Source organism: Trachurus japonicus, chromosome 20, assembly GCF_045865225.1.
Source record: "Trachurus japonicus isolate A0001 chromosome 20, Traja_1.0".
NCBI lineage: Eukaryota > Metazoa > Chordata > Actinopteri > Carangiformes > Carangidae > Trachurus > Trachurus japonicus.
In genome coordinates this window covers 8,963,913-8,982,795 of record NC_140926.1, presented here as the reverse complement: position 1 = coordinate 8,982,795, position 18,883 = coordinate 8,963,913, and the positions used below count along the sequence as shown (strand labels likewise).

The window sequence follows — 18,883 nt, the reverse complement described above, 5'->3', positions numbered from 1 at the left end:
ATTCCTCTTCTATACCAATGTTTAAACCTCCCGTCAATCCTTGCGGGCTTGAAGTCAGGGTCAAAGGCAACCCATCTCAGTAACTTAGACTGTCTTTCAAATGTTGGTGACTTACATTCCTTAAACCAAATACGAAGGCAGACTTTAGACCATTGGTTCAGACCATTAGAATGCTGCTCATACAGTGTTTTACTACCCAATATAGATTGTAATGGTATGTCTAATTGTGAAGTTTCCAAGTCCTTCCATTTTGCTGTATAATTTGGGTTGCAGCAGCATGCCAGTGGTCTTAATTGCGCTGCCTTATAATAGTCTGCTAGGCATGGTAGTGATCTGCCTCCTTTCTCTTTAGCCAGTTGCAGCGTTTTGAATTGGATCCTTGGCCTTCTACCTGCCCATATGAATCTTGAGATCCACTTATCCCATTCGTTAAATTGCATTTGCGTAATCATTACTGGGAGGGATTGAAAGAGATATAAAAGTCGGGGGAGTAGGTTCATCTTTATTGTTTCTATCCTATTATGCATGTCTAAGGGCAGTTGAGACCATCTGTCGATATCTGACTTGATGTTTTTACTTACGGGACCAAAATTGCTTTCGTATATCTTGGATAGATCTTTAGGTATTCGAATCCCCAAATATTTAATGTCCTTTGAGTTCCATTTAAAATCAAATCTATTCAGTAATTCTTTTTGAGGGGAATAATTATAGCTTAAAATTTGAGTTTTTTGTACATTTAATTTATATCCGGAATAGGTTCCAAATTCTTTTAGTATAGACATCAGCCTAGGGATGCTAGTCTCTGGCTCTGTTATAAGCAATAAAACGTCGTCCGCATATAGACAAATCTTTTGCTCCAGGCCCCTGACCATTGTTCCTTTTATTACCGGGTCATCCCTGATTGACTGTGCTAGGGGTTCGATAAATAGGGAGAATAGGGCTGGGCTGAGAGGACAACCTTGACGGCATCCTCGCTCCAGCTCAATAGGCTGTGAGTGATGTCCGTTGATTTTTATTCTGGCGTTTGGGGAAAAATATAGGGTTTTAAAACATCTAATAGAGTCGTCTTTAAATCCAAATCTTCTCAGCGTCAAATACAGGTACTCCCAGCGGACCGAATCAAACGCCTTTTCGGCATCTAGACTGAGTACTACAGCTTGTTTTTTCCCTTTAGTCACATGATCAAGTATATGCAGCACCCGTCTGATATTGTCTTGCGTCTGTCTCTCGCACACAAAGCCTGTTTGATCTGGGTCCACTAGTTCTGGTATAATGTGTTCTAATCTTTTAGACAGTATTGACGCATATAACTTGTAATCAATATTAAGTACAGAGATTGGTCTATATGCACTGCACTCTTTTTTATCCTTACCCTCCTTATGAATAACTGAAATGATTGCTTCACTCCATGTTCTTGGTGGTTCAGCTTCTTTAAGTGTGTGGTTAAAGCAATCCAAAAGTATTGGTACTATTTGCTCTTTAAAGGTCTTGTACCATTCGGCCGGAAAGCCGTCTGTTCCTGGTGCCTTGTTGGCCTTCAACTTAGAGATTGCCTTTTCTATTTCTTCCTTTGTGATATCTGCCATTAGGGCTTTATTCTGTTCTTCACCTATGGAGGGTAAATCTAGTGATTCCAGAAATGTATTTATTTCCTGAGGGCTAGTTGTATTTGGTTCCCTGTATAGTTCTCTGTAATAATTTTCAAAAATGTGTTGTATGTCCTCTAACTTGTGGCATGTTTTTTTAGTTCTAGGGTCTCTAATTTCAAATATGGAACTCTCTGCCTGTTGCTTCCTTAACCTCCATGACAGGAGTTTCAAGGCCCTAGGGCCGCTCTCATAATACCTCTGCTTAACAAATTTGATTTTTTTTTTTTTTAAGCGTCTCTCGCCTGCTGGAGCCTCAAGTGCCTCTTGGCTGCTTTGAAATAACTCCTAATCTATTTTGACTTCTCGCCTCAAAGCCTTCATCAAACCAGTAATTTGCCAGTACACATTATCATTGTGGCCAAGCCATGAGGAGGACGAGGATGAGGATCAGAATCCCAGTCGATATAACAGCCTCCATTAGTCTTTTGATGATCTCCAGTTCGATCTCTTCATTTGATCTCGCAGTAGCACAGGTATTGAAGAATTACATGCAAGTAGAGAGTGGAAATAATTATCTGCAGTTTGGTCTTTTCTCTCACTTTCTTTGAGCTGCCTGAGGAAGACAAAGTATTAGAAAGATGTTCGCTGATTGACGTGATCTGTCCTTGGATGTAAAAGATCAGTCTCTCGTTTTTATCTCACCTTACTATGAGGAATCGTGCATTGTGTTGAGGATTGCACAACTATAGCGGTTGGCGTTATTTTAGTCGGTGGAGAAAAGACAAAAAAAGACAGGGAAGGTATGTGAGGGTGTAGGTGATCAGACCAATTTCCTCACTGAGCGTGCAAAACATCCCTGGGAGCAGAAAAACAGAGAGAAAGTGGTCCTGTAGCTCCAGCAGCTGCCCTACATTCCTCGACTGCTCGGCTTAACACACAGATACACGAATAGCTGCGAGGGATAGATAGGTAAACTGTGGATGCAGAGACGGCGCTGCGGGACGGAGGAAAGGATTAAGGAAGAAAAAAAAAAGCTGGAGCTGGAGATGATTTATCTCTATGATTTGTCTTTTCATCATCAGATCTCGGCGCACCACCACCACCACCACCACCACCGACACGACCACCTCTGAAAAGGAGCACATTAGCGCAAGACGTTCTTTTGTTTGGCAGTTTTTTTTTCTCCATTTCTGCACAACAAGGAAAGGTTGAACGAGCGAACGGTGCTTCATCACAAGGTCGTCTTTGTGGTTTCAGGCCGCTGTGTTGCTCTTTGTGAAAAATCAAAGTGATGCACGCAGGAGTAGATAAGACAGGTTCCCATTTTGACTTTCAGACACACTGAGGCTGATTAGATTTTACAGGAAAGAAAAAAAAACATCCACTGCTGCATACCATGACTGTACACAAACACCCTGTCTCACCCGAGGGTGACTTATAAGGCCTGGTATGCCTTCGAGGACCTCCAGCCTCCAGTAGTAACAGTGAAAACTATGTAACATAACACAGCATGCAAGCTAGACCTACACACAGGAAATGAGAGATTCCAGGGCTTATTATTTTTCCTCACCTTTGCCCCCAGAATGAACCAAAGAGGTTAGAAAAACACGCCGTCACCAGAAGGAAAAATACGCCAAGAATTTCTGCTTCTAGGGATCGGGGGTTGGATAATGGGGGCGCTGGGAGCTGGGCGGATGAGGCGGGCACTCAATAACGGAGTCATGATTGGCCGAGGGAGGGGATGTCAGGACCGGCTCCGCATTGATCAGCTGATTGACTGATGGTCGTATAGGAGAAAGCTCCGGTCCCTGGTGTCGATCGGCAGAGCAGTTTATCATTGACGTCCAATCTTGTAACTGGACCGTACATTCAAAGCTGCTGTCATTTTGTCCATTTTTACCAGCGGGCAGTGAAAGGAGATCAATCTCCAGCTTCTTAGCAGTGGACAGTGCACACATTGTTACCTGGAGCTGCCATTGTCAAGTCAGGGGAGTGGGCGGGGGGTTGGACCAAAAGAGAAAATAAGAAGAATAGAAAAAGAAAGAAGAAATAATGAGAGATGTTGGAGCAAGTAGAGTACAAGCGAGGGAAGAGGAAGAGACACTGAGGAGGAGAAGAGCATATGGTGTCCTTGCAGGTTTATTTTTAGGTTACTACTCCTACTGGGTGATGAGGAGGAAGCGCTTGACTCTTTTCCACCCTGTTTCTCTCTTTCTGTTATTCCTCCCTGGTCACTCTGAACCTCTCTTTCGGTAAAAGTTCAGTGGGTTTTAGTTGGCGTGTCGCTTATTTTGTTTCCAGTACACTGTGACTGCAGTGTAAAGATGTGAGAATAAGATTTTTTTTTTAAAACTGGCCAAAAAAACTGGGGGAAAATGTAACAAATACAGATTTGCAGGTGGAAGTTTATCTTCAGAAAAGTAAAAGAAGGATCCTGGTTTATTTCCTTGATTGACTTGATGATATTTCCCGCTGGCTGTCTTTTTTTTATTTTTTTTTTGGTGGCAGGCAGTAACATATTTAAGAGCCCAGATTGAAGAGTCATTTCTTCTTGTTGTCCAGACATTGAAATTACAGTGTATATTTTTCCAAATGTTGGAAAGAATGTCTCTGTATGTTGTTTGGGTTTCGGAAGTTGTTCAGTTTGTCTGGAGACTTAGGTCCATCTGTTATGGGCTATGGTCACTCAGTCTGGACACTGTCACAGTCTTTTTTTAGGTTTCTTATCAGGTATTTTGGTATCCGCTGTATGTTATTTCACCCTGTTTGGATTTGTCATTCCTTTCCAGCCAGTGATGTATTTGGTCTAATTTTCTAAGTGACAGTCTTATGCGTCCTGTGGCTGACTCAGGTTTGTGATGTTGACATGGGACACTAAAGGGGGGCTGGTAATATTATTGGGTAGAGTCACTACTTTTCATGGTGCTTCAGATCTTTGTGAAATTGTGAACTTTACCTTCAACCGTAAAAGTGTTTCTACAAAGGTCTGTCTGGAGGGTCACATTTAGATTTTTTCCCTTGATAACTGGAGCAATACATTTCTCTAGAGATGCATTCAGACACTTCTGGTACTGAGACCAGATGGGGCTCAAGTATTCTTAGGAAACCATTTGTTGTTTCTCAGTAAGTGGTTTTAATGCGGAAAGCCATTAATTATGGTAAAGTGAAACTAGATGTGAATTTATGGCTCAGCTGAACTTTTCATTTTCTACTATAGTGTGGTGAGAGCTTTTCTTTTCTGTTTGATTCCCAGCTTTATGATATTTGTATAATAACACATTCTTTGAACTTACCTATTTTTGAAAAGAGTTGGTGTCATGAAGTTGACAGTCAGAGTCGGGTGAAAGAGTGAAAGTCCAGTGAATTGTTGAAGCCTTTCTTTAAAGATATAGAAGAGTGTCATCTGCATAAAGGAGGATTGACCTGTCTTGTTTTTTTTTCCCAAGCTCTTGCTCAATGGAGGGAAATGCACAAAGGATCGTCTCTTTGACTTTGCTGCACCGCCTCACTGTATCTCTTAGAGAAAATAAATAGTGAGAATCAAATGTTTTTTTTTCTTATTGCTGGAGTAGATTTGTATCTTTCACAATATGCAAGAGAATGTGTGAGTCTTGAGGACGTCAAGTGTGGCTACGGCTGATGGTGGAGAGGAAGAATTTATGCAAGGACAAAGCACAAAGCTACACACATGCACACACCTTTTCTTTCTCTGTATTTCTTCAAGGGTACTGGAAGACACTACCTTGTAGGCAGCTTATCTCAGGGATGCAGCATGACAGCTGACATGACATGATGTAACACCACGATATGGTGCAGCTGAACACAACAGATTCGTGTGTGATACGACACAGTCCCGTCCAGGAACGTGATGATGAATGTACTTGATGCAAGGATAGTCAACATAATACATGAATATATATTTTACTGCACAAAGTCTCAGTGAGATATGATATAATGCATACAGCTCAGTCTGTTTAAGCAGCAGGAGCCAGTGTATTGTACGGTTTTGTTTGCCCCAGGCTTTTCCTCTCAGGTAACATACAGGCTGTAAAGCGAAAGATGCACTTGAAAAAAAATGGTGCAACCAGCAAAAACATCTTTATCCCTCTTACGAAGCTAAAGCCAAACGTGCTTGATTGAAAATATCAGTAGCATTAGGACCATTAGGCTGAAAGGACTAACACCCTGTACCTGCAGTGGAAAATCTTAACGGATTGATTTCCAGCACATTAAATTGGTCATGGTACAAATCAAGGGATGAAATTGACTCCGCTGCACTGGCAGGTGGTGATTTGAGTTAGAGTTAAAATCTTGCCAAAGATGCCAGTGACAGCGTGGGGTGAGGTCCATGAATCAACATTGCGTTTATGGCCGGAAGCCACAGAGATTATGGAAAATGTCATCTTAAATTTCTCTTAGCTGTGAAAATAGCACACGTTAGAAAAAGGAGGCTACCACCTGTCTTCATCATCTCTAAACTGATGTGTGTGCTCACAGCTCCTTTAAACACTGTGTTTATTGTATGCAAAAATCTGTTTGATTGGTTATGTAAGCATGTTCTTTTGCTTTCCAACTATGGAAAACCGCGTTGGATTCAAACCACTGCTTTCACACTTTCCCAAAGAACATGAAACGAAGAGAAAGACAGAGGAGAGATTCTCACGCGTTCCTGCCCACCAGGCTGCCACTAGAAATAGACGACTGCCTACTGACAGCAGTATCAACTTCCACGTGGGCGGCAGCACTCTCTTCCGCCCCCACACATGTACTGTACACACACACACACACACACACACACACACACACAGCACACACACTCGCGCACATACAATTCATGCACCTGGGGAGGTTTGCCCTCCCACCAGTCGGTCAGATGCTCTCATAACATCGTACCCATAATCCTTAGCAAACAAGAAGTGTAAACAACCCTGCCGTGGGTACATGTCGTTCCGTGAACACACACATTTTATCACTTGCGACTCCTGTAAAGTGGAATATCTCCCCACTGTGTGTTTAAAGTTGGAGGGAAGCATGTTGGCATGAGTGTTATTGGTTTTTATCGGATCATGTTTGACTCCACTGGGATGCTTCAAGCAGCTCACACAAAAGTGATGCTTCACCCTTTTGTTACTCTTCAGATCATGAAAGGAAAATGTGCTTTTTACAAAAACCAACCTACTGACATTCAGAGCCCCGGCTGGAAACTCTGAAACACACCAGTGACTGTAAATATCTGATTTGTAGTTCTGCATCCTGGACGAAAGTCTCACCTCATAAAGCTTCAGCTGATCCAGTCATAAAGGCAGGATGGGTTCTGGCAACAGTTTATAAAACACTAGACAACACTGGATTTACAGAGGAAAGTTTGCGTCTGCTCGCCTGAAATTTAGCTGCTAAAGCGTTTGAAATAGTGAAACGGGGAATTACGATTGGTTCAAATGCAAAGACTGGAATTTCAAATGGAAACCTTTTTTTTAAAGAAATGTGTAAACAAAAAGACAGGTGTGAAAAGTGGGTGTATATATTTTTATTAAAAATATGTGTGAACGTTTAGACTTTGTAAGAGCACAGCGATGGTAATATGTAAACAAGGTCGACAGATGAAATAAATACAGTACACAGCAAACAAGAAACACGCTGAGATGCCTTCAGATATTCACATGCTTGTTCAATGTTCCCCCAGAGATCCATCTCATCCATTGATGTCTTGTTTATTATAGGTATCCAAAATTCAAATAAATACAAATAAACCGCCTTCTGATTGAAGAATGGTTGAGTTTCCATCATCAAAAGGCAGCGTCCCTCGTAGACCAGGAGGGGAAAAGAGATGATTTGAAACAGGTGTCAAAGAACAGAGTGGACGGATCGCTTCATGTGTTTCCAGATGCAGATGCTGCAGAATAATGGGATTATCACCGTGTCTGTTTGTTGTTGTTCAGGGGCAAAAGGTGAAAGATGAGTGTGTAGAGGAGAAGTGTGAGGATGAGTGCGGCTGATGAGTGTCAGCTGATTAGTAACCACTGAAAGGATCTGAAGTGTCAGTTGATGCAGTTAAAGCAGCTGAAATTGTACTGAAGTGCTGGCTCTGCTGTTTGAGCCCTGATTTTTTTAAGTTTCTGCAGCGCTGCTATTTCATCAGCCTCTGTGAGCCAAGTGTTTGTAAAAGTTGAGGATGTCTGGCTTTGACTTGTTTGCTGAACTTACCAGAGAATCTTAAACAGGCTGCGAAAGTGACGCACTACAAGGTGCATCTACCCAGAAAGAGAAAAAAAAAGCTCTGTTCTGTAGTTCCCAAAATCACCCTTTCGCTGTGTCCGCAGCTGCGTCCATGGTCACAGCTGCAGGAGTGTGTGTGTGTGTGTGTGTGTATGTGTGTGTGTGAACTTATGAATGCACGTGCAGTCCACCCACACCTACGCTTCCCAATGCATTATTAATGATTAATGATCGCAATGAAAATGTACACATATCCGCGTCTCGCTCGCAGGTGCTACACAGAGATAAACATGACAAGAATAAAGGATGTCCTTTCCTTGGCAGCGATTTTTCCTCCTTTCTGCCTGTTTGTTTACCTTGAGTCCACAGAAACGGCCAATATTTGGATCCCTGGCACCGTTCCTCACAGAATTTCAGTCTGTAGCAGGCTCTGTAAATAAATAATTACTTCAGTGTACATATGTTGTTCCCATCAGCTGCGGCTTTGTTCTCTGACAAGCTTGTGAGAATTTAGTGTAATAGATCCAACAGCACAAGTGTTGCTCAACCAGTGTCAACAGCCTGAAGCGAGGGCAGAGAGAGGAGGGATGGAAATATAAATGAGGGAGGAGAGCGAGTGCAACAGCAGAGAGGAGAAGATGAAGAACCTCAGTGGGGCAGTGCATGGTACCGACTCCAGACCTGCAGGGTGAGGGTTTGATTAACGCAGGTCATATCCATGCTAACAGTGATGTAATCAACGTTCCCACTGGTCATTATAGTATTTTTCATCACCAGTCAGTTTTGGGGTGTCATGCAGTCACGCCAGTTGGGGCTCAATAACAAATCTCTACCCCTCGATCCCTTTAGGCGGTAATGATGTTGCCTAGTCTGGGCAAAGGGACAGACAGCTACTACATCAGGCACTGGACAGAGATCGGACGGGAACTAAATGTGATTTGGACGGCAGTGCAAGAGAAGTGAAAGTCCATGGGAGACCGGTTCAGAGTGGCGCCGCCGCCTTCTATAGTGGAAGCACTGTTTAGCGTTCATCTCAACGTAAACGACACATAGGGAGTATGTGTTCAGTTATAAGGTTTAATGTTTCTTATGTAAAGGAAGCATGAATCCACCTGGCATTAATAGGGCTGTCCCAATCATGACATTTTAGTTGACAATTAATTGGCATTCAAATGATTGAGATTAATGATTTCATTGTCTTTTTCTGGTCATTTTATGCCACTTTAGCCTAAACATTGTTGAGTAATACTGTACTCATAGTATTCCTTATGAAGAAGAAGAGCCATTGGCATTAAACACTATAGAACATACAGTATATAGATAAAATTACATCTCTGTTTTCCCTTTAGGCTTTGCAACTAAATCCATGATGCTAAATGCGGTTGTTTAAATATGAGAAATTAAGCACATCGTCGAGGTAAACAGTTTTTGGCGCTAATTCTCCACTCATGTGCCATTAAACCATAGCATAAAAAGAAGAAGAAGACGGGGGCGTAGCGTGATGATGTCATTAAAAGAGGACCATTCAAACCTCAAACGGTGGAAAACGACGAGGAAATAGTGATGAAAATATGACATTTCTGTTAGTTTCACCCAGCTGTTTTTATGAATGGAAACCATTATAACTATTCAGTAAAATAATTGCTCTCAGCTCAAATTGTTGTGACGATCATGTAATAACTGTGACAGGCCTAGCTACGCGCAAACTGTGTTTTATCATTACGAAGATGAAGACGAAGTGAAGTAAATAAGCCTGGACAGGACTGGAGGTTGTGGTGAACAAACTGAACAACAACACTCCCTCCATTGTTGTGTTTGCTTGGTGTTGGTCCTGTAAACTGAATCGGTGAAGTGCACCAAACGGTTCGCTGCATGCGTGCGTGAGGGTGTGTTTGGGAGCAGACGGACTGTGAAAGGCAAGTGGGCAGAATGCAGCCATTGTACTTTGGCTGCTTTCTTCACAATGGTCACTCTGTCGCTCTGGTTTGACAGCCAGCAGAGATCCGTGTGCCCGGGGCCCTCTGAGCCAGGCACTGAACCACTGGGCCCCGATCCAGCACAACACTCCTGCACAGCCAGAGCTCTCATTGACTCACACACTCTCTCTCTCTCTCTATCTGTGTGCGCCGCTTCTCTGGACCGTGTTTGTCACTTCACAAGCTGAATCTCCAGCCTCCTTCAGGGTCAAGGTCGGGCTGATTTTCGACGACACGCTGGCTCGGAGAAACAACATCCATTGTCAGCGCTGTGAATTTCTCCTCTGCTTGTGGATAGCAGCTCATTTCCTTTTGTTTTTCCTGTTCCTGCACTGTTTTGCTCCCAGTGTCAGGGACTGCAGATTACAGCACTATAGTCCTATCTTCCTTTGCATTTACAGCTCAAAACAATACCATTTATCAGTTACAAATATTTACTTTTTCTGACTTCATGCATGTAGAATAGAGGAATGATTTACAGCCAAAGAAAAGACATGGACTGGCTCAACCATTGTGGAATAAATAGTAGAACTTTTTATATAATTAATTATAATAAATGTACAAATTTAAATAACATATTGCCCAGTCTCTGTGTTAATGAATAACAGACAACTATTATAAATCAGAAATTAACAAAAATGATAATAATGGAGAATAATTTGAGTGATATAAAATGGCTGCTGGTCTTAACAAGAGGAACAGACCTCATGCCATGTGGGGTAGATAGAGAGAGAGAGACAGATAATGTCTTTTGTTAAGACCAGGAGGCCACAGGCTGCCAGATACGTACAGTACATGAAAGATCCAGTCCTGGGATGCGCTGCGTGTCTGTTTGAAGTTCGTAGCACCAAACATCAGTAGCATTTACCAAATCGATGCATCTAAATTGACAGGTTCAACTGTTCTGGGTTTAGCTGTGCTGTGCAAGGTTAGATTAAGACCAGTCAATGTTATCCAGGTCCCTTTTATCTGTGTGTACTGTATGTGTGTATGTGTGTGTGTGCTACTGCAGGCTTCCTGATACAGCAGCATATGTCTGTCTGGCTGTGTCGGGTCTGAATCTGAGGAGTTTGTCCTCACAAAGTTGGTGAAGGTGAAGCTGAAGGTGAAGGATTGTGGGGGATGGAGTTGAAACATTCCTCTCTTGTCCGTAGAAGAAAGGTACATTTGAATTCACCGAGACGCAACAGTGATTTCAGACCAAACCTCGAAAATGACTTTGTAATTAACGCCTTTTTTTTTCTCTCTCTCCATTCACTGTCCTGAAAAGTGTCGTGTCAGCCACTCGAGGAGTTTAGGGAGCTGGAACAATGGGAAACATTTGAGGTCCGCCGGGACAAAGAGAGCGCTTATGTTTGCTTACACTCAGATGCAAAACAGAGGCGATGAGATAACAGCAGCTGTGTTTTCCTGAAGAAAGGCTGTAGGAGTCAGAAATAGTTCATCTCTGCTGCGCGTCCTCCTTTACAATAGGACCGCTGTAATAGCTTTTGTTTGTGGGCTTGATATAGTGTTAATGTCACAGGGGATGTTGAGATTTCAAAAGCCTCGTGCTGCAGAGAGAAAAAAACAGAATGATCCCTGTCTTGTGCCGCCGAGGGAAAACTCGCAAAGGGTTTGACGGATTGTGGAGGCAACAAGTGGACGGACGGCCTGCTGGTCAGCCAGGCCTGCAGCTGACGGCTTGTACTGACTGAACCATGGGCGCTTAGTTAAAGACTAAGGAGGCAGAGAGGGTTACAGGCCCCTGGAGGCCTGTGCTGACAACCTGAGCTATTACTGCAATTGAACAGCCGTGTCCAGGGTCCTGTATCTGATTTGTGGGCCAGTGTGTGTTTATCTGTGTGTGTGTGTGTGTGTGTGTGTGTGTGTGTGTGTTTATGGCTGAACCCCTGTATTCCCATGTCACGTGCGCCTCCAGCCAGTAGACAGACTTTCAGCAGCAGCAGCAGCGGTGGTGGTGGCATGTGCAGGGAGCCGGTAAATTATGGAGAAAGAGCAGGGTAGAGGTTTCTGGTTTCTAATCACAACCCCTGTTTACTTTACTGCAACCCCTGTGGGGGAAAAGACAGAGAGAGGTACATCTGATCATAAATCTCCAGTGACTCTCCTCCTCCACCTTCTCCACTCCATCTTCCCTCTCTTGTTTCTTGCCTTTTCGGCTACACTATCTCATTAGCTGCAACCTTGACCTATCCTGAGGAGAGTGTCGGCAAGGCTGCTGCTGCTGCTGCCGCCGCCGCGGGCTGCCACTGTGATCACCGCCCACTTAACATGGAGGAAAAAAAAACAAAAACTTTTCAATAATGTAACAGTGCTGGGATTACGTCCTTTGTTACTTTGGTTGTAAATTTTGTGCTCTAAATAGATGATAAAATAAAATATTGCCTAAAACAATGAATAGCAGATCAGGATGATGAATAACCACATGGTGAAGTATTTCAAAATCAAATTCTCACATGAGGCCTGTTAAGTTTTTGGATGCTCTTCATCTCTTGGCGCTTCTTCCTCCTCTTCTTCTTATTCTTCTTCTGTTTTCAACTTTTCTTCTCTGTGTATTTGAGGCTGATGCAGTCTTACCGACTGGAGGGTTATGTTACAAATGCCAAGGTCAAAGGTTGCAGTCGTGTAATTCATCATCTCCATCTTTTGTGAGTGCGAGTACATTGGAACATGTTACAAGATAACAAATAGTCCTGAGTCTTATCGTTTTCCTCGCCTCAGTTTTTCCCCTGCTCTTTATCATCCTGTACCGTTTTTTTTTCCACTTTTCCCTCTCGCAGCTATCGCTCCAAACGCCCTTTCTCCTCACTTCACCTCACCTTTTCTTATCTCTGTATTTACCTGCACGTTTGATTCTCTGTCTCCCACTCATCTTTCCCTCCCTCTCATAACTTTCCATCGCGCCTTCATCTCTCGTCTTTCCTCCTCCTGTACGCTCTTCCCTCGCTTTACCTCTTTGTCTCTTTCATCCTTCGCTGTCTGCCTCGTTTCCCTCCCCCTCTCCTTCCAATCTTCACCATCTCCCGTGTGCTCCTCCGTGTATACCTTCCAGCTGATAATTAGCCAGACAGTGCACACTGCCTCAGCTTTGTTTGTGGCCCAGGGGCCGAGAGGACGTCCCCGTCTGCCACGGCGACCGAAGCAAAGTGACAACGCCGACCTCAAATGGCCCCTGGAGGTAGAAAGGCTGACTCAAGAATTGAAGGATGGAAAAAGACAGGGACAGTTCTTCCTTTAACTCACAGAGCTGATGTGACCAGAGCATCTGCACCAGGACCTGGTTCAGCTGCAAAGACCTGGAGACCACAACTAGACTCCACCGTTTTTTAAAAATATGTACAGTACACTGAAAATTACATTTGCACATTAAATGCATGGTCACGTCCGTAAACTAGTTATTGCAGCACACACTGATGTGCCGATGTTTTAATCGTTACTTCACGTCACAGGAAACAGCCTGAAGAAGTGTTGAGTGTGACCTCGTTTTCTTCCACAAGTGGTTCCTAAATCACTGCGCTGCTCCGCTCTCCTCTTTATCTCCTTTTCTTCTCCCTGCCTCTCTTTATTTGCTATAAACTCTATCTCCAGACACTTGTTCAATATTACAAGCTTGCATAAATTCTGCCTCAAGTTTCTGTGTTTCTCCCAACTTTTTTACAAGCCGCCTATTTTCATTGGAAGAATTCAGCTGAAACGTGAAGCTTTTTCCACAAAACCCTTGTTATTAATGCAATCTGTCTGTCTATGTTTTTACAACCGTGCAGCGGAGGACTTTACATCAACCCCGTAAAGACTCATTGACATTTATACAGTCAAATATCCTTCACAAGGTCCCAATTAGGCCATTTCTCAGTGGTAGCCCGGTCGGTAAATTCTAAAGTCGTACTGTACCTGCTAAGAGGGGATCTGAATCACCGTCTGTATCTGCTGATGCGTTATTCATGTGACAGATTTGCAGCAGATAAGTGCCTCCCTTTAGTAGGAATCGCAATGAATAAGTGATGCTCTTTTTCATTCCTGTCGGGTCTCTCACTGTGATAAGAACAACAGGGAGACGTAAAACTGTGAGAGAGATGGTCGGGAGGGACCTTGAAAACTTTGACATAGAAATTTAGATCCACCATGACCAGTGCAATTCCAAACCCCTATTGAGAAATAGTTGCTTATTTGTAATGGCAAAACAAATCAGGAATCACTGTTTGTCATCGCTTTTTGTTTATGACAGTGTGTGACCAGTTCTCCCGCAGTGACATTTAGAGACATGGCAGCGGAGGTCTCGTTGGAATTAGGTTAACGGCTTCCCACAGACGGCCAGTGTGCCATTATAAACACCACGAGACCCAGCGGTCTAAGCCTCATTGTTGCTTATGTGTTTCTGAGAAATGATGATGAGCTTCTCTATGGGTCAGATTCATCGTCTTGGAGGAAGATCAGAGCGGAGTTAGGAGAGGAGTGGTTTCTGTTGTTGTTGTTTTGGTCACCGGTGACGTAAGTTGAGGATCTTGAATGGGTGCCTTTAAATCCCAGATATCTCGGGCTAATACAGCTGGGCTGGGGTGGAGCTATGGGCTGTTGTTGGCTGAGTCAAAAGGTCAACACACAGAGAGCAGGGTTTTGTACACAGTATACTGTATAAGCTTGTGTTTTTGTTTCTGGAGAAGACGTCCCATCAGGGGCTGAGGCTTTCTCCATAATCCACTCATTGGGTGCATAAATCGTGGATTATCCCTGCTCATACATGCATTCACATATGATTGGATGCATACTGTACATGGAGTCTTTTATTGTCTCAACATGAGCTCAAGCTGAAACTTTTACCAGAAAAGCTGATGTGTATTTAAAGGGACAACGAGGAGTTTTGGAAAAGCAAAGCGTTTTCACACTAGGCTACGTTTATGAGCCTCCGCTCGCACCGTACATTTCTTTGACCAGCGCAAGACGGACTCATGTTTTCATTCATCAAGAATTAAAGTCAGAGGTTCGAAGACGATCACAAATACCGTCGTAGTTCCGACCATAAACGGCCATTTGGCTGTGTTATTCTCTTGACTCGCCACGAAACCAAAAGTAAAGTAATGCTGGTCGGCTCGCCCAGTATATATTTATCGAAAATTGGCCCATTAACAAGTGTGGGTAGCGTAGATTCATCCACATTAATGTGAGACTTTTTTATAACCAAATAGAAACTCCTCGTTGTCCCTTTAAATCACCCAGACTTCGGCTTTTATTTTGAAGGAGCCACGGTGGCACTGCCAACCGGAGCAGGTGCAACCTGTCAGGGGGCGAGGTGACAGAACATAACCTCACCCTCGAACGCTTGTGAGTGACATAAAATGCTGCAAACAAATTTCCTGTCGAGCCCAGCACTGACAGACCCGCTCTCTCTCTCTCTCTCTCTCTGTTTTTTTCTCTCTCTGCCTTGTTTCTAGGTAACGATTTGTTCCTGGTGGCGGTCCACGAGCTCGGCCACGCTCTTGGCCTCGAACACTCCAACGATCCCACGGCCATCATGGCTCCGTTCTACCAATACATGGACACTGACAACTTTAAGCTGCCCATGGACGACCTGCTGGGCATCCAGAAGATTTATGGTACGGCTTCCCGGCTTCAATAACATGCACATAAAAATAAATCTAGTTATTTCTCTGAGTTATCTGCATTTCTAACCTGAATGAAATCTGACCATGATGCCACAGCTTATGAAACATTTCACTCTAATCAGTCGTAGACATGCAACTGTCTGGATTGAGATGTTTGCATGCTTTATGAAGCTGGAGCATTAGCACTGTCACAACATCTATGAGACTTGTGTCTGATAGATGTGGACTGTTATGTTGTGACGGCGCTGGTCAGCTGGTGATCTGCAGGAGCTAACTGCTAACATGCTAACGCTTCTCAGCCACTCCCTTTGTATTAGGGCGTCCCAATTTTTTACTGCAAAACATGTGATTTAAGTGATGACAGAAAATGATTTGTGAGTGTTTGAAGTGGTTTTCAAAGTGGGGGCAGAGGACAACAGGGTGTCCTCAGCAAATTGAAAGGAAATTATGGAAAAATTCGATTTAAAATAAAATAAATGTACTAAATTATTGAAGCACCGACTGTACTGAAGTGACTTTGCCTTATGAAAGGCTGGTGGTTAGATGTCATAACTGGTTTATGGCCTCTACCTCCCAACGTTAAGACTCAGATTTAAGATCACACAGACCAGAGGTTCCTCATCAGAGCACAAACACTTTCCTCATTGACAGACGCTAATTTCAGCGCTTTGTCTTCTCATAAATGATACAGCTCTGGGCCTGAGTCTGACACTAGTGTGAAATTCGGTTTGACAGGAACAGATTCACAGACCAGGCCTCGTTTTTTTTTTTTTTTTCTTCCTTTCTTTTTTACACCCCCATAGTTGAGTTAGTAGTTTGGGATTGCAGACAATAGACTCGTGCTGTTTGATGTATTGTTCCACTGTGGTTTGGTTTGTTGTGAAGGGACCAATCATTTTTATATTTATCATTTTCATTTCTGTCTGTCGTCCTGACCGCAGTTTATAAGGAGATAGACAAGTAAGGAAACAACTCGGTGCTAAGTGGTAGTGTTGTCCCTTATTGCTGTAAACCAGCTGAACTCTGTTGGCCTGTCACATGAATGGCTGCACACACACACACACACACACACACACACAGAAGAACCTGCCATATGCTTACATGGTCAGGGCACGTCCCTCTGGGAGTGACAGACCTGGGCAAACGATCAAATCTCTCTTCATCCCTCTTTGTGTTTTCCTCCTCCCAGAGTTGAAGGGCAGGGCGAGAGATGGCAGCGAAGTGTTTACCACAGTCACATTTCAGCTTTTGTGTTTTATAGTTCAAAGACTCAGATTCAGGGCTATAGTTAACTCCGCCTAGATTTTTTTTGTTTTTTTTTAATGTCTTCAAGCCTGTAGCTCCAGCTTTTCAATCAAAGAGGCAGATACTTTGCACTGTAGTCGTTAAGCCTTTGTACTGATGAATGAAGCAGGAGAGTTTCATGTTGATCCACACTCAGTGACTCACAAACTGTGTGTGTCAATGGAAAAATGAATGGGATTGTTACCGCAGGAACCAGGAGAGCCTGAAATAGCTCCTCACACTTCAAGCTCTGTTAGCTGCCTTCTCTTCCTCGTGGCAACACGCGTGATGGATGTGGAAGCTAAACGGGGACGAAGGTGGGAGCCGCGCGGTTCAGATGGATTAGGAGGTGGGAAAAGGCGAGATCAGAATGGGGGAAAAGGTGTGAAAAGGTGTTTCTGTAAAGGTAGAAATGGGAGTGAAGAGCGAGAGTGGTGTAGGAGACGCTGAATTTGAGGGTCAAGTGTGAGGAATTGTGGGAAAAAGGATGGCACACTTCTTGACATGTAGCTGTGCTGTTTTTGTTTTAACCTCAGTACAGTAAAAAAAAACAAAAAAAACGGCTTAATAAATGTTTCAGCGGTTCCACATGATAAAGACAAAGTGTCTACAGATATATAAAAGTGGACAAATAGTATGTAAGTTATTTTTATATCATTTCCTCTTTTCTTTTAATTTCCAAAGCTTTGAACTTAATGACTTCCCACCCTTTTGAAAAGATCCCACTTCCTGTTTACATAAGCAACAAAAACACATTACTGTGCGTGATTATGTTGGAGCAGAGTGAAAACCAGAGTGAAAACCAGCGTGAAGCCGTTCACATCAAACAGTCATTACTGCACTGAAGCTCACCCCGAGCCTTCAAATGCACCAAAGGTCAGGCAGTTAATGAGAATAAGTCGTCTGGCTTTCACACGGCATAAAAGGCATCGAGGAGAAAACAAACAGTTTGGTGGAGGATGGTGACATCTTGGTTTTGAAATCTGGGAGGTCTGCAGGGAACAGACTGAAACAAGACTATAGGTCAAAATTAGTATATGACTCTACGTTGGGTCAATAACATACTGAAAACAACTGACATCTTTGTGATTTATTTGCATTTAGCCTCACATAAGTTTGAGCTCTTTATCTGTTTGCTCATCTCCTCTCCAGGCTCACACACACAGTATTGCAATACAGCTGAATTCACTACAAAGCTGCTCTCATTTATATGTTTTTTTGGGGGGAAAATAACACAACCCATTAAGACTAAATGTAAACTGCCAAAGCCATTTCCAAGCTGCTGCTAAAATCCTGTTTTTGTCACTTTGACTTCATCTGACAATATCAATGTAGAGATAAATGAAAGGAAAAGACGGTGCTGTGATTTCAGCTATAATGTAAAGTAAATCACTCACTGAGAAAGTTACAAGCGACTGAAGACGAGTCTTTTTCTGCCTCTGTCTCTGACATTCGCTGTAGAGAGGAGACACAGCAAGACTGATGACTTGTCCAGGCATTTGCATGATTTGTTGCAAGGTTGTGTGTTTGTGTCTGAAAGCTTACCTGATGAATCAAGATTCCCAATAGTTTCTTCTCCAGTATAGTTATCATTAGATTATTATCTTCTATACAGGCTCACCCACTCAAACACAATTATTTCACATTTATACACACCTATCATTTTATTTGGACTCTTTTTGTTATAAATTGGCACTTGTATTGCTTGCTGTTTTGTTGTTGTCACATTATTTTTGAATTTTTGCATATTTTTTAGGGAGGTGTTTTTTAACAGAATAGGCTTTTTAACCTCTCCCGCACTTACAGTACTATTCTTGTTTAATTTCTGTTTTTGTAATTGTCCCAATTTTTTATGGTGCAAATAAATAAACTAGACTAAACTAAACTAAACTAAACTTTTTGATGCAGAAACTCAAGTTGCATGGCTTTTGGCTGACCAGTGGTTGGATCTATGATCTCTGTCAGTCAGTCAGTCAGTCAGTCGGGGGTCAAACCTTTTTGTGATCCAAACAGAAGCTGCAGAGGTTTGGGCATCCTCACTCTAACAACTCAGTTAGGGAGATACTATCCCATCATGCAACTCTATAGTATGACTTCCATCCACTTGTCCATGCAGGGTCACAGAGGCCAGAAGCCAGTACATGCAATCACAATCACATACAGTAACAAGGAATCATTTTGTAAATGTACAGTTTTAAATCTTCAGTGAAAAAAA

At 42.9% G+C, this 18,883-nt stretch overlaps 1 protein-coding gene across 2 annotated transcripts in view; it reads left to right on the top strand.

Annotated features, from left to right (window-relative positions):
- mmp16a (matrix metallopeptidase 16a (membrane-inserted)) overlaps positions 1-18,883 on the top strand; it is a 75,374-nt gene that overhangs the window by 32,921 nt on the left and 23,570 nt on the right. For both annotated transcript variants that reach the window (XM_085764077.1, XM_085764076.1), the window contains one exon: positions 15,214-15,375. In XM_085764077.1, the coding sequence (XP_085620203.1) occupies positions 15,214-15,375 (162 nt within the window). The remainder of the gene's footprint in view (positions 1-15,213; positions 15,376-18,883) is intronic.